At 43.5% G+C, this 27,935-nt stretch overlaps 1 protein-coding gene across 1 annotated transcript in view; it reads left to right on the top strand.

Annotated features, from left to right (window-relative positions):
• Positions 1–889: 889 nt before the first annotated feature.
• Positions 890–27,935, top strand: part of LANCL2 (LanC like 2) — a 32,347-nt gene continuing 5,301 nt past the window's right edge. The window contains exons 1-7 of the mRNA XM_048297661.1: positions 890–1,485; positions 11,419–11,536; positions 15,523–15,730; positions 17,946–18,093; positions 18,692–18,838; positions 22,472–22,654; positions 24,870–25,046. Of these exons, the coding sequence (XP_048153618.1) occupies positions 1,285–1,485; positions 11,419–11,536; positions 15,523–15,730; positions 17,946–18,093; positions 18,692–18,838; positions 22,472–22,654; positions 24,870–25,046 (1,182 nt within the window). The 5' untranslated portion in view covers positions 890–1,284. The remainder of the gene's footprint in view (positions 1,486–11,418; positions 11,537–15,522; positions 15,731–17,945; positions 18,094–18,691; positions 18,839–22,471; positions 22,655–24,869; positions 25,047–27,935) is intronic.

Here is a 27,935-nt window from a genome sequence, read left to right as displayed (position 1 = left end):
TTATTTGTGACTAGAAAAGATTTATCCTCTCATCTGGAGCTCTTCTCCTAGCTTAAAGTGGAGGTGTCATAAAACGACGGACTAAACTTATGTTGACACAGTGCCCTGGCATTCAGCCCCCCCCCTCCCAGGTCTGGATCTGAGACACAAACGCGCGATCCACACGGGTCCAGTCGCAGCTCCTCCCCAGGTGGGATGCGAGCCCACCCTCACGTCCAGCCGCCACCGCCGATCGCTGAGGGCCTTCCCCACCCACCGCCGCCAGCCCCCTCCAGGGCTGTGAGGTTTTCTGATGTCTTTTGGGGGGGATTGGGCGTGGTTTTTTAGTATGTTTTCGCTTGTTGGAGCGGGCTTCCCGTCGGCAGAGCTGTGAGCGCCGCCAGGCCAACATTACAGCCCGGGGGCGGGCCGAGGGAAGGAGACCACCCCCCTTGTCCCCGGGGAGCTGCCTCCTCTCGCCAGCTGAGGGGCGGTCGCCGCAGGCTGCGCCGTCCCGGCCGGGCGGTAGCCGAGGACCGCGTCCGTCCCTCCCTGCCGCCGGGGCTGGCCGGGGGCCGGCGCGCCGGGTGCGGGGGCTGCCGGCGGATGAGCGCGGCCCGGCGGCGGCTGCGGATGAGCCGGGCGAAGGAGCTGGTGGCGTACTGCCTGCTTCTGGGGCTGTCCGTGCCCCTCCTGCTGCTGCTGCCTCTTCTCTGAGATGCGCCGGGCGGCGGCTCGCCCCCGCCGCGCGGGGACGGGCGGGAGGAGCCGGCGGCAGCCCCGCTCCGCCGCCCGGCGTGCGACCGGCGGCAGCAACAGCCCGAGGCACTGACGTCCCGGCGGGGGAGGATGAGGCGCTGGGGCGAGCTTTGCAGCGGTGCCACCCAGCCTGCGCGGGCGGGCGGGCTGCCTCTTCCCGCAGGGGGGCCCCGCCGCGGCCCCGGCCGCGCTCTGCCCCTGTACAGGGTGTGATGCTGCCGCGTTCGCCGCTCCCCCGCCCCGGCTGACGGGGACGCCGAGCAGAGCCGCGGCGTCGCAGCCTTCCCTTTCGCCTTCCAAAGTTGGGCTTCGGTGGCTCGGGGTCGGGGCCGGCAGCGCCTCCGCCCTGAAGCGGCCCCGATGGGCCCGTGGCCGCAGGCACTGTCGTCGCAGCCGCCCTCCTGACCCAGCCACAGCGCCCGCGGGACGGCTGCTGTAGCCGGGGGCGGCCGCGGCGCTCGCGTTGCTGCAAAGCCGCCGCTCTGCGGGGCGGAGTGTGTCCCCGCCGGCTCGCCGTGCGGGGAGGCGGGCCGGGGGCCGGCTGAGATGGGAGAGAGCATGTCCAAGAGGCTGAAGCTGCAGCTGGGTGGTGAAGCGGAGATGGAGGAGCGGGCTTTCGCCAACCCCTACCCCGACTACCAGCCCCAGGGAGCCGTGGCAGCCCCCAGCGCGGCGGACACCCACCGGGACAGGGCGCTGCAGCCGCCGGCGGAGGAGGAGTCCCTCCCCTTCGGCGCCGATGGGAAGGTGAGTCTCGGGTGGCGGGCAGGCGCCGGGTCCCAGCCCCGCGGGCCCGGCCTCACCCGCGGGTCGCTCCCTCCCGGCGGCAGCGGCGGTCCCGCGGTGCGGGCGGCCGTAGGTTCCTCCCCGGGGCGGCTCCGGCGGGGTGCGGGCCCGGCGGCGGGGGCGGTGGGGCTGCCCGAGGCCTGCGCGCCGACCGAACTTAGGGCGGCCACCGCGGCCTCGGGAGTGCCCAAGGAGAGGGGAGCGGCTGGGTGAACTGGGGAAAGGAGCGGGTGCTGAGCCCGGCCGCACGGCTCGGAGTCGGCAGGAGCGGCTGTGTATTCGAGCTGTTTGTTTTACTCCGTACGGGAGTGCACGCGGTGCCCCAGGTGGGGCTGACAGAACGCTGTACGGCAAAACAGCTATAGCTGCTCTTACCACGGTGGTTCTGTGTCTCAGAAGTTGTTAGCACAAGTTGCCCGAGTTTCACCAGAGAAAGTGCATAAGGGAAGGGAAAAGATGAGCGCCCATCTAGAAAAGGAGAGTTTATTCTCAGGTAACAGCCGCGCTCAGTCATTAGGTAAAGCTGGACTGTTCTCACGTGTTTATTTACTGACATACACACATTTATAGGTTCAGGCACCTGGCAGTCGCTTCATGCCCGCAGAAGGTCTGCCTGGTGGGACTGGTCACACAAGGTTTGCAGTCTTCCTGCTCTGCATATCTTCTTGACGGCATATGCTGCTATTTGGGCTACTATGAGTGTCTTAGATTTTAAGTACAGAGGCTGCTCTGGCCTGGTCTGTTACCACGCAGGCTGGACTAAGCTGCAGAAGGAATGGCAGAATATGGACTTTCTGTCATTTAGCCCCTGTGCAGCCTCATCCTTCAATACTGTGCAGCTTTGTCATCTTTTGTGTGGAAAACACTGTGTGGTGACACTGCTACAAGCACAAATGCGTTGTGGCTGGGAAGTTAGCTTCCTAACTCTCTTGATTGTATGCTGGGGTGAATATAGCAAAGCTGTCGTTATCAGCTCTGTATTTTTCTGCTTGTGGCAATGTGGAATTACCTTGATTTACTTATAGAGTGAGACAAGGATGGTGATGCCAAACAGCGAGGGAGGCATTCTCTCTGACCATCGTAAGTACCAGTGGGACGCCATCAGCTCACTATCAAGGCAATGAAGGGTTTCACTAAATTGTTCTGACTGAGGTTTATGAAGTTACATGTGGCTAAGCAGAGTGCACAGAAGAGAATGCTTTGGGGCTTCAGTGTCTTATTGCTGCAGTTGCTTGCAGCTGTCAAAAGCAGGGCATTTGAGAAGGTTTAAAAAGCAAGAGTAGGTTCGAAAGTGAAATACGCTTTGTTTTTTACACAAGTCGCTGGTAGTATGCTCAGTGTTGGTAAAACTATTTTTGTTTTCCTAGTGGAAGAGAACTGTTATTTCTTTGTTCTTTTGTATCTGACTTAGTATTTAAAAATCATCCAAGTATGATGAGTTTAGGTATAAAGACAGAGAGGAGATGGCATAACAGCTGTAGCTATATATTGTTGGTAAATTGGTAAAAAACATACCAAGAGCTTCCTTCTAAGGCCTTCACAGGCCAGTCATCCTTCTTGTGTACCTCCTTTAGATCCTACACTTCATGTCCATTTTTTAAAAGAGAAAATACTCCTTCATTAACTGCTAATCTAGGTGGACTACAACTTTCTCAAGTGAGATAACCAGAAAAGTAGTGAGATATCAAAAGAAGGTGAACATCCTTAAAAATTATGGTTTAGAGTATACTAGCTGTATTGCAGAATAGTTCAACTCTAATTTACTTCAGGTTTGATTTTTGAATGAATCTAAATACAGAGACATTGTTCTATGGCAGAGCTGAAATGAGTTAATCAAGAATTTCTAGCCCTATGTTCACATTAGGAATGCCTGTTATCCTCTCCTGTGCATGAGTATGCTGTTTTACAGTGGGTGGAAATGCTTTTTCCCAGCATCAATGGTGGACAACATTCCTTGTTACAGAGTGGCAGTCAGCAGCTATTTGTGCAGGTGTGTTCAGAAAATATGTTAGAGCACCTGAGTTGCCCTGTATTTGATAAAAGGTGGTGTCTGGGCTTTGTTACATTCAGAAGGATGAAGTGCCTCTGGAAAAAAAAATCTGCCTTAAAACTATGTAAGAACAGCAATTCTGTGCATTTCATAGAAGAAGGCAGAAGCAAGTGTATTTTCTTTTGGTTTTGCATCTGCAAAATCTGAGGATTCCTCTTACATATTTCTGAGTTAGAATATAGCTGTGAGTATATTTATGTGTATTTATATTCTTTAAAGTATTTGCATGCTGCCACTCCTAGTGCTATGCTTTTATGAGACTTTGTGATGGGTACTTCGGGATGTGGTGGTTGTTGTTGTTGCGTTTTTCAGTTTATGTTTTAGTGTTTTATTTTTGCATTTAATAGGCTTCCATTCCGTCAGAGAAATGTCTTTGCTTGCCTAAAGCCCCAGTGAAGACAAAAGGACTTTACACAGGGTAGGAAGTCTGTTCTGTAAACTTCTGTACACAAGCACACAGGTTTCCTAAAAATGAGAGCATCTTTCAAAAGGCCTCAGTGCACTGCATAATTCCTTCCTCCCATCTGCTGCTGAGTGGAGCGAGGAGCGCTGCGTGACTCATGTAATGACAGCCTGAGGTGTGCAGGGCTCTGCCGTTGTCATGGAAGGCAATGCATTATTAATCCCTCCATTTGATTTCTTAGTCTGTCATGATTGCTATCTAAAATTCACCTGGTTGATAAAAGGACAAGAAGCTCTTGAAGGCAATGTCTGAAATGTGAGACAATCGGGACAAAGTGCTGCATATGGAAGTGTGTGTGGGTAAAATACAGTTCAGAAATCTTGACGATTTGAGAGTAGGAGAAGCAGAATTTGAGGTTGCTGATTTGATTTCTTATAAATAGTCACAGTAAACACTGCAGCTATCTGTGTGGGCTCTGCTCATGTAGTTGAAATTCACTGTTTGCATAACTAGATTTCTTTACCATTAAAGTATCATGAACTTAAATTGCTTCTGTAGCTTGTTTGAGAAAGCCAAGCTAATAATTCATCAGACAGCATTAATTCTAGATTAATAAGAAACATTATTTTAAATGTAAATCTTTGTTTAATAAATGATGAATCTTTCAATTAAATATATATCCTGTAGCCTTTTTTCTTTTCATGTGGACCCTATAGTGATACCTTAGCCTAAAAAGGTACCTATAGATATTATCTCAAAGTGGTCCAAAAGTTTTCAAAATGGAAGTGTAGGTGGTCAGGGGAGGCAGGGAAATTAATAGACTCGTAACAAAGAACACTCCCTGGTTCTTAGTTCCCTAGTGTGGTAGAGAGTTACAAAGCTCTAACAGATTCCTTCTTGGGAAGGAAAAGGGTGAAGAGAGCTTGCTGCTGAGGGGTGGTGATGGCTTGTTTGAGGACCCATCTCCATGGGTGACCCACCAATGTCAGCCTCAGATTGCCCATTGTCCTCGGAGCCACCGCAGCCCTATGGCTACATTTATAGTATAGTCAGATGTGATTTGGGATCCTCTTTCACACTGACTACAGGCCAGTGACTGGGGAAAAAAAGACAGCCTGGTATTGTCTGCTCAGCCAGGGGAAGGTGGAAGCCTAGACAATGATGTGAATTTTGTGTTTGTGCAAGAAAAATAAAGCATCCTTGTCGTTAAGAAATTAACACAATCCCAGCCCTCACTTTAAGATTGTCTGAATTTGTTGTGGAATCACAAGACAGCAGCAAAATTAGATTCAAACTTTATGGATTGGTCACTAGAATGCCCAAACTTTAAATTCTTTTTTAGGCCAATTATTTTTACGTTTTTTCCTGACTTGCCATGGTGTTTTAATAATATTAGAAAGAACTGGTATGTTCTGAGAAATGTATACAATGTAGTTAATAAGACATTGCAGGGGGCTCCTTACGGGGAACCTGTTTCAAAGATAATGGTGCTCATTGGCAAATATGTATTAATGGTGATACAGAATATTTACTTAGATTTATCATTTGGGTGATTTAGAAGTGTTTCGTTTCCTAATGCTTTCTCAATCTCCCGTTACTTCTGATAATTCCTTTATGTGGCTTTCAGTCTTCCTTGTGTAAAATATATTTTAAAATATATATATATATATATATATATATATATATATGGCTTTTTGTCATAGCCTCACTCTTCTTCTCCCTTTGGTTTTTTTTTTTTTTGGTTTTGGGTTTTTTAAAAATTTTTTTGGGTTGTCTCACTGGGCATTTTAGTTATCCAACTGGGAGCAGCAAGTTTGCTCTGCTCTGGGACTGACTCAGGAACAACTTATACTTGTGAGAATGATACAATTTATTGCACTGGAGGCAAAATCCAACTTCCAGAGCCAGTAAACAATTCTTCCCATTTTTTCCCAGGGATGTGGGATGAGGTAGCAGCATTGCTTGAGCTTGTTACTTTTTTGGCTGTTTCCTGGCTCCCCATCTCAGGCATATGCTATTTTGATTGGGGACTCTGAAACAAACGAGATTTGCAGTATTCTCTGTCGTTTTTCAGGAGTAAAGTTTGTTTTGCTTTTTGAGAGTCTTGGTTTAAATTGAGCCTGAAAATCAATTTGTTGTACTTGATTGTCCCTCACTAACTCCTGGCAGTTGTACTCAGCCCAAGAGGAAGGCCTTCTGCTTCCTTTCTACAGCACAGATCAGCGCTGAATGCCGCTTAGGGCTTTTCTGATGCTTTTGTAGTGAAAGCCTCTCCTGCTATGCAGGACAACACTTTAACCACAGAGTTAGGCCTGTGTGGTTTTAGTCAACCAGTTCTGAATGAGAATACTTTGTAAAATCAAACCCCAAGTTCTGATTAAATTGTCTCACATATGTCCACTCTTTGTCAGTTTCTAGTTTTATCTTGCAGACCTGCACATTAATGAGTTGTTACCTGTGCAACAACAGGTACTTGCTTCCTGGTAAAAATAAATTTTGCTTGGGTCTAGCTGCACTGATCTGCTGTCAAGCTCAATATGTGGAATATATCTGCTCTCCGTGCATTGAGGTAATTTAGGCAGAGTTGGTAGAGGTTTTAGCTTTTTTTCCAATTTGAAGACCACCTAAAAATGTCACAGCTGGGCCAGAGACTTCAGTGTAGTGAGTGACTTTAAATCATACTCACAACAGACTTTTATTTTCTCAGCTTTCAAGAAGTAGCATGCTGCTGTTACGCTACCTGGAGGACCAGCAATTTTCAGTATTGCTCTTTTGCTTTATCAGGCTCCATTTCCCAAAACATAGGATATCTGTTAATCATGTTTATTTTTGTTACCAATAATCTGGAGCTTTTTGATGATTCTTTGTGATGATCTAAATCTTTAAGCTTTGGGTTTTTGTCGTCTTATAACCAATGAGACACAGAGCTTCTTTCACACACAAATGCATTAGAGACAGTCTTCTTATTTCTTACGTGCTTTAAATAATTCTTTCTGTAACTTGAATGTTTGCCTTTTAATGATGTTTTTCATACCCTTATATCCTCTGAGATAGGGTGATGACTCTGTTTAAAGTCTATTCCTAGGCTGGCATTTGTAGCAGTGTGGGAATTTGTCTATAGCTATGATTTCTCTATCTCTTCCTTCCCTCCCTCTTCTTTTCTTTTTACTTTTTTTCCCCATTATCACATGTATGGCACTAAGTGACAGATCATTGAAAAACAGTGCAATGTGTTCTACAGACAGCAATGTTTCAAAGAATTTATTAAGCATGTGGTTTTGCATAACTGGCATTTGTTTCTGGAGGACTTGTCTGAAAAGTATCAGAGAACTGTGTTTGAGTGTTTCAAAGGCTGGTTGATGAGCTTCCATAGTATCTGGTATTTTCAGAGAAGAAAGCGCTGCTCTTGGAGCTGTAAGAGTCTTTTGACTTAGGTAAAAATAAAGTAGAACTTGTTCTTCTGTACAAAAAGGCTGGTCACCTCCTAGCAGAGCTTGCTAGATTCTGCATATGGGATCCTACTGCCATCCCTTCTGGTCTGCTTTTGCAGGAACTTGTGGAGGTGAGCGTGAGACCTCATCCCGCTTCAATAAATCCATGCTCCAATGCATGGGTGTGAAACCTGGCTCCCTTACAGTCAGTGGCAAAGTTCCCAATGACTTCAGTACAGCCAGGATTCCTCATTTCAGTAGAACTGTGAGTTTTCCCTCACTCCATTCTTCCTCACCAGTGTTCTTTCTGTGATCTTCTGTGCGAGTTTGGTTTTTGAACGAGTTCTTGCTGCAGTACCAACTTGAGCTGTATTTTCTTCTCTTTGAAATGCAATTTGGCTGAAAGACAACACAGCACCATGTTATGTGTCCTGTTCTACACATCACCAGCAACAAAGTGAGATGAAATAGAAGTGTATTTTGCTTATTTGGTAGATACACACAGTGCTATAGGTCATCTACTTCTGCAGAATCAGTTGCTTACTTCTGCAGTCTGGTTTTGCACGTAGCATCAGTCCTCCAAAACCTGATGAATTAAAACAGGGTTAAGAGCAAGGTGGTTGTTTTGGGAGCTGGTGGTGGCAAGAAAGATTGGTACACTGGCAACTTGTGAGGAAGCTGTGAGCTCAGGTCTCCATTGCCCTGCTGTGATACTGCACAAGTTCCTTATCGTAGAGGTCATGAGCAAGTAAATGCCAAGAGGTGTTTTTCAACAACACGTGGATATCTAAATGTCTTTGACAAATGCGAATGAGATTACTCATCCAGTGTCTGTCAAACCAGAGTGTTACTTTTAATGACAAAAGGAGTGCCATGAGGCCTCAGGATTGCATTGTCACACTTACATCAGCACTGTGATATTTGGTCCTAATGTGAGTGCAAGACTTTAAAATTACGGATTTCTCTTACCTACCAGAAATCATGATATAAAATACATACATAGCAGCTTCTTATTGCCTCATCTGCTCGTGGTTCTGATTTGTTTTAAAGCCATGGCTGTAAAGCTGGATATGGCTGCAATGGAGAGGTAGATCAGTAAGAATTGGTACGTTATTGTAATGCTGACTGCAAGTGAAATGTTTGGGGGTTTTAGGAGATTTTTATTTGCATCGTGATGTATTTTTTGTAATAACTGTATCACAGAATATTCTGTGTTGGAATGGACCTACAACCCTTGAGTCTGACTCTTAAGTGAAAGCACCGTGCTCTAATGTAGGTGTGTAGTTCTAGTGTTGAATTTACAAAAGAAGATTTCAATTCTCTTCAGAAACCCTACAAATGAAAGAAAGCAGGTAGGGGAAATGTATTGCTAACAAGGACAGCATAATTTAGACACCCTGTGATTAGTGCCAAGGGTGAGTGATGTTACATAAGAACGTTCTTCACATTTTTTGTTGGCTTTGGAAGACTTTGTATTGGGATGTAGCTTTGCTTACTGTCTCACTGCAATGGAAAAAGTGAAGTGGTTCAAATAAATAACAAAATGATTAATTTCCAAACCAACATATTTCATTTTTTCTGCATTGCTCTTGTTTTGTGCTGATAATGAGCCTTTTTAGTTACCATAACCAGTATGGCACAAGGTTGTATTTGGTATAATGAGGAATGAGCTCTCGTTTTTTGTGTTTTGAAAATACAAAACTTGAGCAGTGTTTGAGATGATAGTGGTTCTTCTTTCTGCAGCAGCAGAGGAGTAATGCAACAGTTGAATTACTGGAGAGAGCCTTTTCTAATTAAAGATACTCTTCAGCTCCTGCTATCACCCAGTCTGTTGTGAACCAGAAGTAAATGTGCCACTAGTTATCAGAGATCAGGCTTCCTGGTTTTGTCCCTACAGGAATGAAAAGTCACGGGTAGAAAGGGCTGAATGCCAGCTGGAAACATCCTTGTGAGATGAATGTGCTTCTGATGGAAATTAGTCTGCGTTCCACACAAGTGAGCGTGTTATGCTCAGTTGTAATGCTGCCCTAAGATTCCTTGAAGGAAGTTTTTAAATCTTTTAAATCCACATTTCAACGTTAATGTAATTTCTTCATGTAATTAATTTATTCTAGTGCATGTACGCATCTGTTACAAGTTTATAGGGGAATCTTATAAAATAATCAGTGACAGTGCTCAGTTATGAAAGCTTGAGAGCAACCAGAAAAAAGAGAGGCAGTGATGGAGGAGTAGATAGCTGGGGAAAACTTTGTTGCCAGTTATAACCTATTCACACTGACATAAACTTGGGAGTAGCTTTGTTTGGGCTTACAGATAATTATAAAAATATTAATAAAAATATCCTTTCATCTGTGCTTTTTCAAGCACTGAATCAAGACAAGTAAGTTACAATTCACATTCGAGAGAGAGGGGTTACCAACCTGAGCTAAATTATTTCTGTGGGACTGAGGTTTCAGTGCAGAACCCAGGCATCCTGATGGCCTAGTATTCCCTTCCTACCTCTAAGTAATTTAATCTGGTGTTTGATATAAAATATCCTGATTTGGTGGCAGCAGGTGTATTGTCAGAACAAAAAGATAACCAGCATGCTTGTGATGTGCAGTAGGTAAATAAATGGGGAGTCTGAAGCTTTAGTTCACTCTTGTCCGATAAGCTGAGCTCTATGCCTGGATGCATCCGTGTGAATATCCTCATGCTGTTTCACCATATGCCTTAGCATTGGCATAGCTGTCTTTCGAAGGAGAGAAGCCCTGCCCTTGGGGAAGGTTTTGCTTTGTGTTGAGACTTCACTGAACTAGTCAAAAATGGGAGGGTGGTAGGGTGGTGGTGATGTGGATAGTACAGTTCCCTAACAGAAAGGTGCTTAACACCATATTAAGGCTGAAGAGTAACAGGCTTCACATACCTACTGTGTTTGGTTGCTATTTCTAGAGATATTGGAGAAGGTTAAGGTGGTTCTAGCTTTTTTTCTAGAATGATACGTGTTCAGTGTGAGATATAATGGCACAATTTCCTTCTCCCTTCCTATCCTACCATGGATATCCCTAAATGGATTTGAACCATTGACCCTGGAGATTTCTGGTGTGTCAGAAGCCTTGTGCAATTCTTAGAATCTTTCTGATTTCTGAATCTGTTGGATGGATGTTTGAAATCACTGGTTTTTATTTGAAGTTCTACTCTGAACAAGAGTACAAAATGTAGTACATCTTGACTTGCATGCTGGTGCCCAGGACCTGTAATTTATCCAAACCCTGCACTTTTGGGAAGTGCTGTCGTCAAGCAAGGACTTACCTTACTAGCATGCTAATTTCCATGTTCCATAGGCTTTAAGGAGTAATCAGTAACTTATCTTCCTATAAAGTGTGCATAATTAGAGAGAAATGTTGGCAAGAGTAAAGTATCCTCTGTTATATTTCATATATTTCATCTATATAAACTTTTATTGGTCAAAAGTAAAAGCAAACAGTGTGTAAAATCAAAGACTTGTTTCTTTGCTTTCATGCCTGAGCTGAAGCTGCTGAGCTGCTTCTACTCATCCTCTTTGGCTTGTCTTGTGTATGAACATTTATTTTCCTTGGGCTATTTCCTGCTCTGTAGTTCTACAAAGGATGTGCAGGGACCTTAAAATGAGAGCAAGCACCTGTAACATGGGGCTTGTGCTTGTCCATAACATAGTCTTGGTACCAGGACCCTGGTTAGAATTACATACTGTCACAGTGTCCATAGCTGGTCTTTCTGTGACTTTAAAGAATCCACAGGTAATTTTTGTCTCATGTAGATAACTTGTAAGTTACTCTAAAATGTAGTCAGAATGCATTTACATGAGACTCAGTTGAGATGAACCACCTTGATGCTGCTGATTGCTGTATGTATTTTTTATTTACTAGTTATTTTTTGTTTGGTTGGTTTTGGTTTGGTTTGGTTTTCTTCCCAAACAAGAAAGTGGAGCAGGCACTTCGCATTCTTGAATTCTTTTCTTTTCTGGCTTATTCTCTGTCTCCTGCTTTCAGGTCAATGCTCAGTTCTCAAAACGGATCCAGGCAAAAATCAAGGACCTTCTGCAACAAATGGAGGAAGGGCTGAAGACGGCAGATCCACATGACTGCTCTGCCTATACTGGCTGGACTGGTGAGAAAGCTAGAATTTGAATGAAATGTATTTGTTAAATGATGTAATTAGATTTATTCATAGGAGATTCTGATACTCTCACAGGAGTGGCAGAAATACTCTGTTACAGGCATTTTTGTGAGTTGGTTTTTCTTTTAACTCTGGAGCCTTGGTCACTGCTGTCTGGAACTTGCATTGACTTCAGCAGGCAAAGATATAGAATGATAATTGACTTTTGTATATGGAGATCATTGTCTTGCAAAAGGAGTGGATGTCCTAGTTGCATAGGAAGGGGATTAGAAAACAAAAAGGTAAAACCTATGGGCTGAGATAAGAACAGTTTAATAATTGAAATTAAATAAAATAAAACAATAATAATAATGGAACCAACAGTAATAATTATAATTGCAATGAAAAGGGGAGAGCGCTAAAATGCAACAGAAATGAGTGATGCAGAATGCCTTTGCTCACCACCTGCTTGTGAAAGTCAAGCCCATGCCTAAGCAGTGATTGGTGGCTTCCAGCCAGCTCCTCCCAGTTTATGTACCCAGCATGATGTCCTGTGGTAGGGGATATCCCTTTGGCCAGTTTGTGTCAGTTATCCTGGCCATGGTCCCTCCCAGCATCTTGTGCGCCTGCTCCCTGGCAGAGCATGGGAAACTGAAAAGTCCGTGACTTAGGGTAAGCACTGCTCAGCAACCCGTAAACCATCAGTGTGCCATCAGTGTTACTGTCACACTTAATCCAGACCACAGCACTGTACCTACAGAGAAGAAAATTAACTATATCCCAGCTGAAACCAGGACACTGATCCTTTAGGCGGAGCCTGCAGTTTTTGTGTCTGACGTGGCCACTGTTCTTCAAGTTGCCAGGACATGTCCATCTAGGCCTGTTAAGTGGAACTTGGCTGGATAGAATGGCATATTCTGTTCCTGCTCTTCTAGCTCAAGCTTCAGGCATACTTAAACTTTTAGCGCCGCATGTTTGAAATGTGCCCTGAAGAGATCTATTCTTTTACCTTTATGTCATGAGGGAGGAGTACCTTGGAAAAGCTCTCCAGCCTTCACCCATCTTTAGGCTTAAATCTGGCAATTAAAGGGTAAAATTTCTCTGCTTTCTTGATGTTTCAGTACAGATGGTGCTGTGGATGGATGGGTGGGGAACTTTTAGACAACTCAGGCTTAAAAGATAGATGTGTTTCAAGGTCTGAAAGTAACTGGCCACTGAGTGCATGCCGATCTCCAGTGGTGGGCTTTCTCATGCTGACAGTACAGAATGGCTCCCGGGGAGCTGTGTTCTGACACAGTGACTGACAACTGAAATTATGGCTGATAAACCAGAGCGTGCTGAAAATGAGTCATAAGTAAAAGTAACACAGCCATCATTAGCTGAAACAGGAATATAGATGAACAAGTGACATCTAATGGGAGTAGGATTTTTCCATCCTGTAGAAGGATTGCCATCTACATCTATTCCAAACTGTGAACTTCTTTCAAGGCTCCTGTGGATATGGTTCTGAATAAAAGTATTTAAATAATCTGATTTTTAAAATACCTAGTGCAGATACTTTCTCCCCAAACTTGCTCTTTGCTGCATTTTGCTAGTGTGCAAATCAGAAGGTAAAAGTAGTGCTGTAAACAACTGCCCTGCTTTTTATGTACCAAATCTAGACAAATCTTATTGGCAGTGCAGTCATAAGCATTGGCTTGTAATTTGTCAAACATCCTTAAAATCTTGGAACACATACTGTTGGCACATAGGACACATGTAAAAGTCCATCTTACTCATACAAGTACTTTTTTGTGTGCCAGACGTCTTGGAGGAGCCATTTTAAGGGTGTTGCACTGAGAAACACTAGGAAGGATTAGATGAACTGGGCTTTGTGGCTACATTTCTGATCATCCTTTGATCAAGCCAAGATATTTACACATTTGTTGCAGCATAAAAAAAGGGTTCCACAAATCCCTGTAAATAACCCACAAGTTCCCATGATGCTGAACTGTGCTACCCAAGCTCTGCAGGTTTCTTCTTAGATTCACCTAGAAAGGCTTGCTCAGAGCCTGCCCAGGGAACATCTGAGGATGTACCAGCACTCTTGTGGTGCTGTTGTTCTTGTACTACTGAGCTAGCCTCTCTGTGAGCTAAGTGAGCCTTGTGTGTACTCAGCTTTGGTTGAGGCTCAGGAGAGTGCTGAGAGATGGGTTTGAGTTACAGTGTGGTCTGGAGATAAGTGATTTACTTCTGCACGTGTATGCTTGCAATTGGCCAATAGACATCCAGTCAGATGGATTTATTTCACTTCCTTCAGCCTACACTGTTATTTCTAAGGTTTTGTTTTGTTTTAATGGAAAACTATGTAATGAGTTTAATGGAGTGGAGCTTGATAGTACCTCCTGGCATACTCTGAGCCCTTGTTTGACTTCTGGCTTTTACAAACCAGCTTGACTTGTACAATCTTGTAATCTTGTTGTGAAATACTTTTAGGGGTTATGAACAATTTGGCAAGTTGAATCCAAAAACTCATCAAAAGATCCTTTTACAAATTAAATGGGAAATAAGTCACTTTGTGCATATAATAGATGAGTATTGTACAGTTAGTGTACTCAGTCACACATGTGCTTATTAGCTCAAATTTTGAATCTTCAGTGATTTCTTTGTGTAGTGGGTTGATGCTGGCTGAATGCAAGGCACCCACCAAAGGCTCTCTCTCACTCCCCTCCACAGCTGGACAGGGAAGAGAAAAAATATAACAAAGGCTTCATGGGTTGAGATAAGGACCAGGAGAGATCACTCACCAAATACCATCATGGGCAAAACAGGCTAGAATTAAAGATATTAATTGAATTTATTGCTAACAAAATCATAAAAAGATAATGAGAAGAAAAATAAGACCTTCAAAACACCTTCCTCCCACCACTCCCTCCTTCCCAGCTCTACATCCTCCCCCAGCAGGACAGGGAGACAGGGAATGGTGGTTATGGTCAGTTCATCACCCATGGTTTCACCCGCTGCTCAGGGGTAAGAGTCATTCCTCTGCTCCCCCATGGGGTCCTTACCACAGGGCACAGTTCTCCATGAACTTCTCCAGTGTGAGTCCATCTCACGAGCAACAGCTCTCTGCAAACTGCTGCAGTGTGGATCACTCTTCCATGGGGTGCAGTCCTTCAAACACAGGCTAATCCAGTGTGGGCTCCTCTCTCCACAGGGGTTGCAGCCTCCTTCCATGAGGTCACAGCCTCCTCTTAGGCATCTACCTGCTCCAGCGTGCTCCATGAGTCTTCTCCATGGGCTGCAGGTGGATCTCTGCATCCCCATGGTCCTCCAGGGGCTGCGGGGGCACAGCTACCTCACCATGGTCTGCACCATGGACTGCAGGGGAATCTCAGCTCTGGTGCCTGGAGCACCTCCTCCTCCTCCTTTGCTGACCTTGGTGTCTACAGAGTTGCTCCTCTCACATGTTCTCACCCCGCTCTTCTCTGGCCACAACTACAACTGCGCAATAACTTTTTTCCCTCTTCTTCCTAAATCTGTTACCACAGAGGCATTACCACTATTTCTACTTGGCCCAGCCTTGACCAGTGGCACATCAGCCACTGGAGCCACCAGGAACTGGCTCTGCTAGACAATGGAGGAAGCTTCCAGCAGCTTCTCACAGAAGCCACCCCTGTAGCTCCCTGCTACCAAAGCTTGGCCATGCAAACCCAATACACTTTGCCAGATGTTGAGGGCTGTGTCATGAATTTTCTTATTTTTTTGGAAATTGAGACTCTACCATTGGGCTTCAGTCCGATAATTTTTATTTTTGCCACAATCCAATTGAAATGTAATCTGAATAGTGGACCAGTGCCTTCACACTGCATAAGGTAGGACCCTTGACCTACATGTTTTTATTGTCAAAATACCTGTTCACATTGGAGTTACTGGTTCAGAGGCACTGAAGAGGGGAATATGATACACTTAGAAGGAAAAGTAAATGAAGCTCTCTCTTTTTCATATGTTCATTTCAGGTATTGCCCTCTTATATCTGCAACTGTACCGCGTCACGAAAAACCAGAGCCATTTGCAGCGATCTCTTGATTACGTGAAGAGAATCCTTCGCAATCTGAATGGCAGAAGAGTTACTTTCCTCTGTGGTGATGCTGGGCCATTGGCAGTGGGTGCGGTGGTTTACCACAAACTGAAAAATGACAGTGAATCTAAAGAATGTGTTGCCAAGTAAGTGGTTGATGGGGGAAAAAGTCATGCCCTTCATTTGTAGAGAGAATTGGTTCAGTAACTTTTGCAAGTGAAATTTTAGAGGACAGGATTAAAGAATGGACACTTTCTCCCCTGATAAGTTTTCAGTAGAAGAATACAAAGTAGGCTTTATCTTTATTAAAGCTGGCTTACACTTGATTCATATTTAGTGGGTTATCTTGAGTCCTCTATCGCTGTTAGGACAGGATGTCCTTGGCATATCTGTAGTGCATACACATTCTGATTTTGTCACATTGAAGTGACATTTAACAAAAGCCGCACGCTTGTCATCGGCAATGTGTAGTGCTTGTGCAGTGTGTGATGCTTTCTGTAAAGAGTGGGTCTTAATTGTAAATTCATTACAAAACACGTGCACTGCAGGATCTGGAGCAGCCAGACAGAAACACAGTGCATTGGATTGATACGTAAAAGAGTTTAATAAAACAAAGAGGAAGTACTTGCAGGAGCAAATTTGTAAAGGCAAGGGAGTTAATTAGGTCAGAGCATATGAAGGGTGGCCTGAAAAAATTCCAGCCCCTTTTCAATGTAATCTGAAAGTAACAAATGTCTCAAGAAATCCCATTTAGATGTAGCTTCATTAGTGCTCTGACTGTGCCTTTGGTGGTACAGAGTTGATTCTGTGCCAGCAAGGGATGGAAGCCCTGGAACCCTCTGGGGTTTGCATTCAGCAACCACAGTCCACCTGCTAGCTGTCCAGCAGCATACCTCAGGCTGGCAGAATTTGCAACGAGGCTTATGTCCTCATCTCCATTCTGGTTTATGTTTGGAAATGTAATTGGTCTCTTTCTAGTCTAGAATCCTAGTGTGATTATTCTCTGCTGCTGTTCCTGAAGGAATATTTCAGTTTGGAAATGAGTGTTAGGTTTGGGATTTTTTGCTTTTAGAACCGGCGGTAAACTTGGGCGTGTCATTTTGAATGCAGCTCGGAAAACAGTGTTGCTGTAAGGTAAGAAGCATGAGTTTAGCAAAATGAGATTAGCAGTAAATCTTTTAGTGTTGCCTCTCCTTGGAAAGTAATTTCTAGGAGGAGTAGTGAAAAGGGTTTAGTTTGATTGTTTATTTTATAACTTTTTTGTTTACAAATATATTCATGACACCAGCTGAGTCGTGCTTTATAGATGTCAAAATGTAATCTATGATTTCACTTTTTACTTTTTGCCTTGTCCATTTGTATGATTGCAACAATAAAACTTAATAGTGGACAGTTTAGAAGAAAATAATTTAATTCTAAACCCAAAGCGTAATTCCGAGAAAGGAAATCTAAAACTGTTTATTGTGAGTAGCTTTTCCCTGGTATTAAGCAGGGACAGCATAAGCACACAATTGAGGTCAGTGGTTTGCTATGGCATGATATTAATGCTAACATTTCTCCTGAGAAATAACAGCTAGGGGAATCTAGGAATTGAATTTGGTCTTAATCCAGGTTGTTGTTGCCCCTGCCCCAATTTAAAATGTGATCATCACCATGGTTTCATCTAATTATCAATTTAATCCAAAAAGATAGGAGGGAACAAGGGAGGGAGTGGCAGGAGAACAGATCTCTGATTCACCTCAGTGCTAATACAGACTGGTAGAGTATTAGCAGAGAATCTTTCTGGAGAACATGAGTTACGATGGCCAGCACAAGGGTTTTCTTGTTTTTTCATTGCTAAAGGCATGCAAAACACTTGTGCATTATAGCAGAGTCCTTTACAAAACTGAGGTGCCTAATGTTTGAGACAATGTGTTTTCTTGGGAGAGGGAATCACGAATGGTGGTATTGGGCTTTTTTTGTGTGTTTGTTTTTTTCCCTCTTAAGCATGTACAATTAAGTGTTCCTCACTTTGGTGAAATTCCCAGAGGCTCCAGGAGGTTTTTCTCTTCGTTGGAGTGGCTCTCCAGGCCTCTCCAACTCCTACCCTGCATCTGTTTCTGTCTGCACAAAATGCTGACAGTTGTGCTGATGCTGACCTGGCTCTGGTTCAGAGTTTCCCATCTCAGGGATGGCAGGTGTGCAGAGCTCCTGTGTGTGTACATGGCAGCCAACTGGACTGGGGGCGATTGAAGGGGAGTGGTGGGGCTTCCTTTGCCACTTGTTCTGCTTCTGGTTGGATTGATGGTTTGTACAATGCACAGTCCAGTATGGTCTCTACAGAAGATACTCTTCTCTCCCCACCTTCCTTGTCTGATGCAGGTTGTTGCAGCTCCAAAGGACAGTCATCAGCACGGATGCCGAGCTTCCAGATGAGCTGCTTTATGGCAGAGCAGGTTACCTGTATGCCTTGCTGTACCTGAATACTGAAATTGGTCCAGACACTGTCCCACAGTCTGTTATCAAAGAGGTAAGACACTTTTCTCTCTCCAGCATCACAGCATCAGTGAGATCTGGGATCACTCTCCTGCATACTTCAAGCAATTAAGAGAGGGATGCTGGAGAGAAGAAGGACCTAGAGCTGGGAACCCAATCTCATCTGGCCGTCCAGTCTCTTCCCCTTTTCCTTGCTACCCAGCTTGGGCTGAGACAGGCAAGTGTAGGGTGGGTCTGTGTCCAGCCAAGGAAATAGGTCTAATATGTAACTAGTTATGAAGCACTTGAGACACTGTTACAAAAAACCTTAAGACAGAAGTGTGAAAGTCTTTAAGTGAAAAGAATGGGAATTAGTGTGGGGAACATACATGACTGTTTTGCAGATACCAGAACCAGAGAAGGCAGGGCTGGAAAAAAGTAATGAGAAATACTCATAGATTAAATTTCTACTCTTAAAAATAGAAGTGATTTCACAATTAAGGAAAAATACCATTTCCACCTCAACACTCAAATCCAAATCAATTGAATATTGTCCCATCACTGTATTGTGGCTTACTGTTTATTGTGGTTTTAGTCATGCCTCTAAATCAAAGTAAACAAGACAGATGATCAGGGTGTGTTCTTTTTCTTAGGTAATAGATGCTATTATTGAGTCGGGGAAAAACTTTTCAAAGGAGGAGCGGAAAACAGACCGTTGTCCTCTGTTGTACCAGTGGCACAGGAAGCAGTATGTTGGAGCAGCCCATGGAGTGGCTGGGATCTATTACATGCTCATGCAGGTAAGAGCATCTTCTGTTGGCAGGGGTGAAATAGCAGTGATTTTTTGTTTTCCATCAGCTTTCATGTATGTGCGGTGTTGTGCTGGATCAGGGTCTCACAATTTGGAGTTAGATTGCAGCACAGAACTGTGCAGAGGTGCTGCCTAAGGCTTTGATAGCAGAAGAAAACTGTGACTAGGGTATCCTCACATTAGAATGAATTAATTCTTGACTTGTGGTTCAGAGCACCAGCTTTTCAGGATCTGGTTTCTTGTCCTCAGCGAAGACAGTGAAGTGCTTTTTCTCATATTCATACTTACTTCTTCTGATGTCTGCAGTTAGAACAGCTAAAAATTCACTTACTATCCATCACTCTTCAATTCTTTGCTATTTTTAAATTATTGCACCGCTGATGCCTCCTGTCCTCTGTGCCCTTCCTCTCTTTAGTGATTTTTTTTCCCCCACTGTCTTGGTGCTTTTGGAAGACTACCCTTAATCACATATTAGTCTTCAGTATGCTTTTATTATTTAGATGTTTTTCTTCTTCTTTATCTCACCTATTTATCACTCAAAAGTGTGATGTTCTTTAGTGTATTTATAACTGCTGCTTTCCTCTTTTTGTTTTCCTTAGTGAGATTGCTCTCTTCTGTAAACCTTCTCTTTCCCACACTTAAATCAATTCCCCCCTGCCCTGAGATTTGCAACAGAATTATGATGTTTTTCCAAACAGACCTGTGTCTTATTTCTGTTGTATAGTCTGGAAAAAGAGCCTTAAGGCCATTCTAGAAGATGGCCACAGAGTTGAAAAACTTTATTGCACCTGTTTCTGGTTTTTGAAGGTGCCCCTGCCAGTCCGTGCATCTTTGTAAATATCAGTTTCCTTACCAACTCATGTGGAATGAGTTTTCTTCAGGCAAATATAAGGACTGTACATCCTCACAGCCTGAAGCTGTGTACAGAAGTTCACTGCAGAAGTGACTGAGCTATGGTATTTGGTGCTGCCACTGCTCAAGTCATTCCTTGCTTGGAAAAGATGCTGTGTTTCAAATTACCTTACACCACTTCCACCAGCAGTTCTGGTTAAACTGGCTGACTTTGCTGTGGGAGTAGCTACTGCTCTGCTACCTGGGGGTGTGTCTTAACCTCACTACACCCGTTTTCTGCAGTGATCATCCCACTGGGGCCTCAGGCTGCTCTGATTTACCATGCTCCTATCTTTACCTACTGCTTTCTTCAACAAGGTTGTCCACTCCCTTCTGGTTCCCTCAACTTTCTGGCTTCCATTTTTCTTTCCCTGGCAGTGCTAGATTTTCAGAGAAACATCTAGTCTTCTAAAGAAGGCTCTTTAAAGGCTCCATCCTTCATTTACTGTTCCAGGCTGATAACAGAAATAATTGCACAGTGCTTTTTGGTTTGAGCAGAAGCTACTCTGTCTACATGTTCAAATCCTAGCTATTTTTCCTTTACATATAATTGCTGCTTTTAAGAATTACCAGAAAGCCATTGTTTATGCAGCATTAGATTACCATCTTGTCACTGTATGTTAAATATTGTGAGTCATGCAAAGTTGAGTCATCCACTGCAGAAGAAGATGTCATATCAAAGTCCCATCCTCTCCCCATCCCTCCCACGCCAAATGGTGTAAATTTTGCTGTATTTTCATTGAAGAATTCAAGAGATGATTTGTTGAGTGGTTATTTGATAACAAAAAAAAGGCATTTAACATCACACCTGGATGTGAAGGTTACTGAGGGTAATTTCTGTACATCACCTATGTCACAGAATCACAGAATATGCTGAGTTGGAAGGCACACATCAAGATCATCAAGTCCAACTCCTGGCCCTGCACAGAACATCCCAAGAATCACACTGTGTGCCCAGAGTGTTGTCCAAACACTTCTTAAACTGGAGAAGCATGTATTGCTGGAGTTACTTACAGGCTACTGGAAGAATAAGAGCTCAGCCATGTTATATAACTCATCCAGGAGGCAGAGGGGGAATTCTGAAGTGCTAGCTAGGAAGTGTCTGCTCCAAGATCCTTTTACTAACTCTGAAGCAAAAGTGTCTGTCTGCATATCATTGCTCTTGGCCATAAAGTCAGGACACACACCTGTAGGTTACTCTTTAGCTGTTTGAAGTAACTGCTGGGAATCTCAGCTGCTTGGGCAAAAAACTCACTTGTACTCACATCTTCTTGGAAGCGCAAGGTAAAGAGGTTTGTAAAGAGCTCTGCTCTCCTTGGATTTACCTCCTAAGGATGGCTGAACTGGGCTGGGCTTGCCTTGCACAGCTCAAGACTGAAGGCATTTATTGCTGGTGCGCATCCTCTTTGCCTTCTTCTGCAGGAGTGCAGTGTGAAATCAAGAGCCTCAAACCAAACCTTCCTGCTAAGGAGGGCTCTGGGTGAGTCTGAGTGAGGGCTCATCAGCTTTGGGGTGTTTCTCATGACAGGCTGCTCTGTGTTCAGGTGTACTTCTGATGAGCAGCATGAACATTTCTGTTCTGCTCAGAAAAGTGCAGAGGTGGAGTCTGCTTGAGGGACCTGGTAGAAGTCTGGCAGAGGTTTCCTGGCTGAGGTGAAATAGAGGCTTCTGGTTTCTTCAGGTTACTCAAAATACAACTATTGAAAGTCTTCCTTCACTTGGCTGTCAGACTTTGAATTGAAGGAGTGTGCTCACCTGTTAAATGCAAATGTGGTGGAGCTGGTGGGAAACAGTGAAATTGTATGGCATTGAATCAGTAATAAAGACAAGTTATTAAAAAAAATAAGCTCATTTATTAGGCTGCTATAGGCTCCAGTGCCTGTGGTTGTTCCGACAGCTTGCAGAAATTCCAGAAATCAGGTAGATTGTGTAAAAATAGAGAGCTCTGCTGTAAAAATGCTGTAAAATGGGCTGCTAGTGGAGGGAATGCCAACCAAGAGCAACTGCAGACCCAACAGTTACTTGACTTCTAAACCTTTAGTTACAAGGAGCATGCAGGTTGATGGATGTATTCTGCATTTGACAAGGATGTAAATTAAACAAAAGCTAGGAAGAAAATTCCTAAGAGCAATTGAAGGATGAGTTTGTAGTACAAAGATGTTTAGATATCGGGTGAGGTAGCTATTGCTTCTGAAATTGGAAATGCAGATTTATGGCCCATAGCTTCAGGGAACTTTGTTTATGATGGAAAACTTTGACCTTCATAAACCTCTACCAGATATGCTGCTATATACACTTTCCTTCATTTGTTGGGAAGTAGTTATCTTTAAAACAAAATGAGTAACCCAGGATGTCGGAGTGTGTATTGTGAGCACCATATCTACAAAACTGTCTTTCTTCTGTAAGTGTTCTCCATATTTTAAGTTACAAAGAGCCATCTGGGAGTCTTCATACTCTGTTCCCAGTTCTTTAGTAGTCTTTCTGTGTCACCTCCATTAAGACAGGCAACAACTTGGTGCCCCAATTTCTTTGTAATAACTGTAAAAATGCTCTTCACAAGGGTATAATAAGCAGGCATTAATTAAATCTCTAGGATGTGAGTCACAGTATTTGGATCAAGGGCACGTATGTAGGATGATTGAAAACAGATTGTAGAATTAAGTGTTGATACACAATTTGTTACTACTTCTGTTGATGTGTTTAGTGATGTTTATTTTAATCTTTTCTTCAGCCAATTGCAAATGTGGACCAGGAGACCTTGGCAGAGCTGGTGAAGCCAAGCATTGACTACGTGCGTCATAAAAAATTCCGGTCTGGGAATTACCCGTCATCACTCAGCAATGAGACTGACAGACTGGTTCACTGGTGCCATGGTGCCCCCGGAGTCATCCACATGCTCATGCAAGCATATAAGGTGAATCATTCTGTCTTCATAGATTTCACAGATTCACTGAGTATTCTGGGTTGGATGAAACCCACAACCTTGGTGTAAGCTCTAACACACTTAGATATGTATATATACCTCTATCTTTACAGAGAGACTTGTATGCAGGCCTGTTAGATTGCAAGGCTTTAATTCAGTATCTTTCTAGATCTAGGCTTTTAAACAAAAACCCCAGGTTAGACACCTAAAAACTTCAGAATACCTACATTGGTATGTTTGTAAAGAGAAAATAAGTGGGTAAAATTGCTTCTCAGGGCACTAGTTACTAGGTTTTCTTGGGAAAGGGACATATAATTAATCAATTTGGCATCAGAGTCCTGGGTGGGAGAATATTGACCTATCTTCATCCCTAGAGTTTTAACAATTATGTTGGTTTTCAAAAGTGTAGGTTTGTGTGCCTTGCCAAAGAATGTCTTCCATAAATTATTCGTTTGTTAAGATATAACTCGAGAACTTAATGTCAGAGCCAAGATCCCAGGCCTCTTCTAGAGCACAAGTAAAACAGCTGAGCTACCACAAGCCTGCTGCTTGCCCTTCTCCATTCTTAACTAGATTTGCTACCTGTCTTCTTGTGTGCTTCTGATTTGCATGACATTTGAAAGTATGCCATTTAATTAAATTTATGCAAATCGATTCTTGCTTTTGACAGCCCTCCTTGACAGATTCCCTGGTTGGCATCTGGGTGGGCTGATGAAAAGCAGGCTTGGTTTATGGAATAATTACTCATGCTGCTACCTGAAATGTGAACTGTAAATTTCTTAAAGCATTGCTGCATGTAGCAGCGGTCACAGTTGCTTTTTCTTTGGCCTGTGGTAGGAGATTGACTTAACACTTCTCCACTCTCTCCTTCTTTGTCAATGTGATGCTTTCCCCAACACAAAATGTTTTGCAGGAAGTAGGAGGGATAGGACCAAGTTCTGATTTGCAGTCTCCTTTTTGGCCTCTTTTTATGTTTAAGGTGATGAAACATACAACATTTTTCTATTACTCTTTATATTCCTCTTTTTGAAGCACTGAAAGAAAAAAAATCGGAGTGTGTTTTGCTGGCTATGCTTTTGTACCAGGCACCGGGACTTGTGATAAGAGACAGCAGTGTTTGTCCTGGAAATCAAGTACTGCTGCCCGGCCTTAATTCAAAATGTTACGGCTAAGTAGCTGGCAAACCCTGATCAGAGAGAGCCACTTCCTTTATCAAGCTTCTGAATTTAAGAGTCTTGCATGTTAGTTGCTGCTATTGCCTTATTAAATAGTTTGACAGGGGATGCCATCTCCAGAGGATTAAGTCCGCAGTAGAGCATCAGGTTTGTTGTTGGGGTTTTTTGGTAGGTTTTTTTTGGTGGTGGTGGTGTGGGGTTTTGTTTGTTTGTTGATCTGTAAAGTGACTTAGGTAAAGGTCAGCAACAAAGTGGCTTTATAAAGGTGGAATTCTGGTGGTAATCAGCTAAATTACTTGCTTTCGTGTGCTTCTTTCTGGATGGGCTCTCTATGTTTAAGTGCGTTTCAGTTGCAATAGACTTTGCAAAATTGTTCCTTTGCTCAAACTGGCTACTGCTTCTGAGTATATACTATACTGATAAACTAATACAAGTACTCATAAAGGCAATGTATGGTTCCTGCTTGTACATGTGACAGAGATGTACATGCAGGAACCCTACGTTGCCTTTATGAGTACTTGTATAGGAAGAGATATTCTTGTGCATTTTTGGCATGGAATTGAAGGCAGACAGTGAGTAATCAGGAAGAATTAGTCTTGAAGACCAGGACCTAGCAATTTAGGACTAGATTTGATATCCAGTATTCCATTTTACATTTCTTGGAGGCAGCATCACATTTCTGTGTTTCCAAATTCTGGTTTGGGAATAGAAAATGAAGAAAACAGGACCACAAACCCTTCAAATAGATTGTAGGCTTTAGAATGAAAGACCTTGAACTTGAGTTTTTTCTTTGGGGTCCTGATTACAGAAACAAAAACCTGAAAAGTTTTTTCTTTTAGCATGCAGGGAAAGGAGAAACAACTTAGTAAGAAAAGAAAGGCAAGTCTATGAGGAATGGATTATTAAAATTCAAAATAAATTTTATATGGAAAAACCCCACACAACAGTAAAACATCCCTCAGGGACATCTTCCTTTTGTTTTCATTAGTACTTCAATTGATGTGTGTTTATTCTCTGTTTTTATTCCACAGACTTTTAAAGAGGATAAATACTTGAAAGATGCTATGGATTGCAGCGATGTCATCTGGCAGAGAGGTTTACTGAGAAAAGGGTACGGGATCTGCCATGGTACTGCTGGCAATGGCTACTCCTTCTTGTCTCTCTATAACCTAACTCAGGACAGAAAGTACCTCTACCGAGCCTGCAAGGTGAGCTCTGCAGCATCCCAGCAAAATCGCTGTTCCCTTGCCAGTGACCATGCAAGGGTAAACTGGGGTGGGAGTGGGCTGATGTGCACTGGGGCTGGCTGGGACCTTGGGTAGGATAACAGGGCCCGCCACTTGCTCCACTTACTCACATTTTGACTGGACAACTTCAGCTGTGCATGTGGGGCAAGCACTGTGTTAAGAAGCAGAGTGAAACACACAAATGTTCTGTAAGAGGGGAGGAACTAAATGTATTCAGAAGAAAAGAAGAGCCTGAAAATTAGCCTGCCTGAACAATAACAGAGTGATGTTATGTGGTGCTAATTATTCCACTGAGAGATCCACTGTCCTCCTCATGTCCTCAAGCAATACTGTTTGTAGTCTTTTGTAATTATTTGTTTTCAGAGCCTGTTTGGGGCTTTTAGAGCTCTGAATTGCAGTTACTAAATTGCTCACTTAGAGTTTTTTTTATTAATACAAATTGCAGAGAAAGACACACTCAGAATTTTTCCACTGAAATTGTCCAAGTTCTGCTATCAGCTCTTGACTGTGCTAGCAGTTACTGAAGGAGAAGGACTTTCTCTGCCTGTTTCCTTGCCTTGGAAGACTTTGGTTTGGTTTGTTGGGGTTTTTTTTCCAGTTTAATTCACTGACATGAGGTTTCACATTGTGTACACAGCTATTTAGCTGAGGCCTTTTACAAAATATTGCAAATGAAATTTTACAAGTTGCTTCCTAGGTGCTTTTTAGTGAATATTGGCCATACGTAAAATTATTGTATTCATCTCTGCAGTCAGCCTGTCCTCTGTCAGCAGAGCTTTAAAAAGCTGCTGCTTGTCTCACATTTACCAAAGCATCATGCTATGAGGACACCTGTAGACATACCTGCATCCTAGAGATTGAAATAAAACCCTAGTAGTCCCACAGCGAATGTATGACTTTGTTACGCTGGAGTCACCCACTGCTGATGCATGAGCCACAGCACCCTGCATGCATTACTGGCAGCACAGCTGTCAACTCTCCCGGCCATTCTCCATGCTAGCACACCTTCTGCAGCTCTGTGCAGCATTGGCAGCTCCTCTTGGTGCTGCATTTCTGGCCCAAGAGAGCCCTGATATTTGTCCACGCCAAGCTAGAGAAAACCAAACATATCTGTCTCAAAGCCAGAAAAAAGAATTATATAACTGAAATACCTTTAAGAAGGAGGCTGTGGGGCAGTGCCCAAACACTGTTTGCTGAAGGTGCCTGGCATAGTCAGGCAGCATATTTGCAGCCACTCTGCTGCTTCACATCTCCAGCATCCCCTTGTAGGGGAACTCTTGAAACAGGCAGAGGAATTTGCTTGTCTGGCATTTTTGAAATATTTTCTTTCTGAGACAGAGCGTGCAGGGAAGCAAACATGCAGTTATGCTGGTACCTAGAGGCATGTAACTGAGAGAACTAGATGGCTCCCCTCCCAGGGGTGCTTCTTCACGCCAAAAACATCAGGCTCAGGGTCAGGAGTCTTGCCCGGAATCCCTGGTTACCTCATGGAAGCCATGAAATGGTTTCACAAATGAGCCACAAAAACTTGAATAGAGGAGACCCCTGTTTTGTGCTTCACACCTTCACGGCTTTTCTCTCAGATTATCAGACAGGCTCCCAGGAGGCTGAGGCACTTCTAGCTGGCCTGTCTGTAAGAGGAGAGAGGGGCTGTGACATCCTGGGCTCCAGGCAACACAGCACTGAGCCCTGTGCTGTTCAGCCTTGTGATTGCCATTGTCCGGGGCAAGTATGCCCAGTCTGTGTGACAAATAATGTCAGATGTCTTCCTAAGATTTTTTTCTTCCCCTCTCTCTCCCCCCCCCGCCTCAGTTAAACAAAGATGCTGTGCCTTACAGGATCTGGGTTGTGCTGAAGCTATGAACTTGCAAATGATTGTTGTGCTTCAGTAGCCTAGGGTGCATTTTAAAAATTTCTGTTGCAGTTCCCAGGCCAGAAGTAATAATAAAGTCTAGTATGCAATCAGATGTGGATGTTGCAAGAATTGATTGTAGCTTAGAAACATGCCATAAACGTGTTTGGTTCTCACATTTAAGACAGGATATATGGGAGAATTAAACCGTAGTTTGAAGATTTATATGTAGAGGGGGCCCAAAAATGTTTAATCAGTTCTCAATAACAGTGTGAATCACAATGTTTGTGTTTGTGGTTTTTCCTTGTGTTTCCTGAAGACACTCACACACATGCACATACCTCTATCAAGAGAAGAGAAATTCATCCCCCGCTAAATATTTAAACAGAATGGAGTGGGGTGGGAAGGAAGAGAGGAGATGCCACCCATATCTTTCTAATGAAAGAGCAATGGCTCTGGGATCAAGCTTACACCCTATAGAGCTCCAACTCCAGGGCTGGGGCACCCTCTAGTTAGGCTGACATGTTTGCTAGTAGGTTGCCCAAATTGCAGGGAGCAGAGAGAGACCTCTCAGTTGTTTGCTTTGCAGGAGTCTATGCACTGTGTTTTGAACAAGCAGTGGTTTGCGTCCCAGCACAGAAATGCCAGGGGAACTTGTGCCCCCCTTATGCTCTGGGGAGCCATACAGGGGAAGTAGCTGGTTGTTACTGAATTGATCCAGGTGTGGTTCATAAGTCACGTGTGTCCAGTGTAGCTGCTGCAGCAGTGTTGGTCAAACGTGAGAAAGACACTGTTAACTCTTCTTAATGGTAACCCATCTTCTGCAACAAAATATTGATGACCATAGTTGTCTAGCTGTATTTATAATGCTTTTTCATAAGGCTTGGGGAGAGCAAATAAATAAAAATAATTAATGGCAGCTGAAGATTTAATCTCTAAATTTAATCTCTAAATTTCATCTCTAAAGAGATGAAAGAAAACCAAAATGCAATTAAGAG

Source organism: Corvus hawaiiensis, chromosome 1 (genome assembly GCF_020740725.1).
Source record: "Corvus hawaiiensis isolate bCorHaw1 chromosome 1, bCorHaw1.pri.cur, whole genome shotgun sequence".
Taxonomy (NCBI): Eukaryota; Metazoa; Chordata; class Aves; order Passeriformes; family Corvidae; genus Corvus; species Corvus hawaiiensis.
Note: the sequence above shows the minus strand (reverse complement) of the source record. Positions and strands in the feature narration are given on the sequence as shown.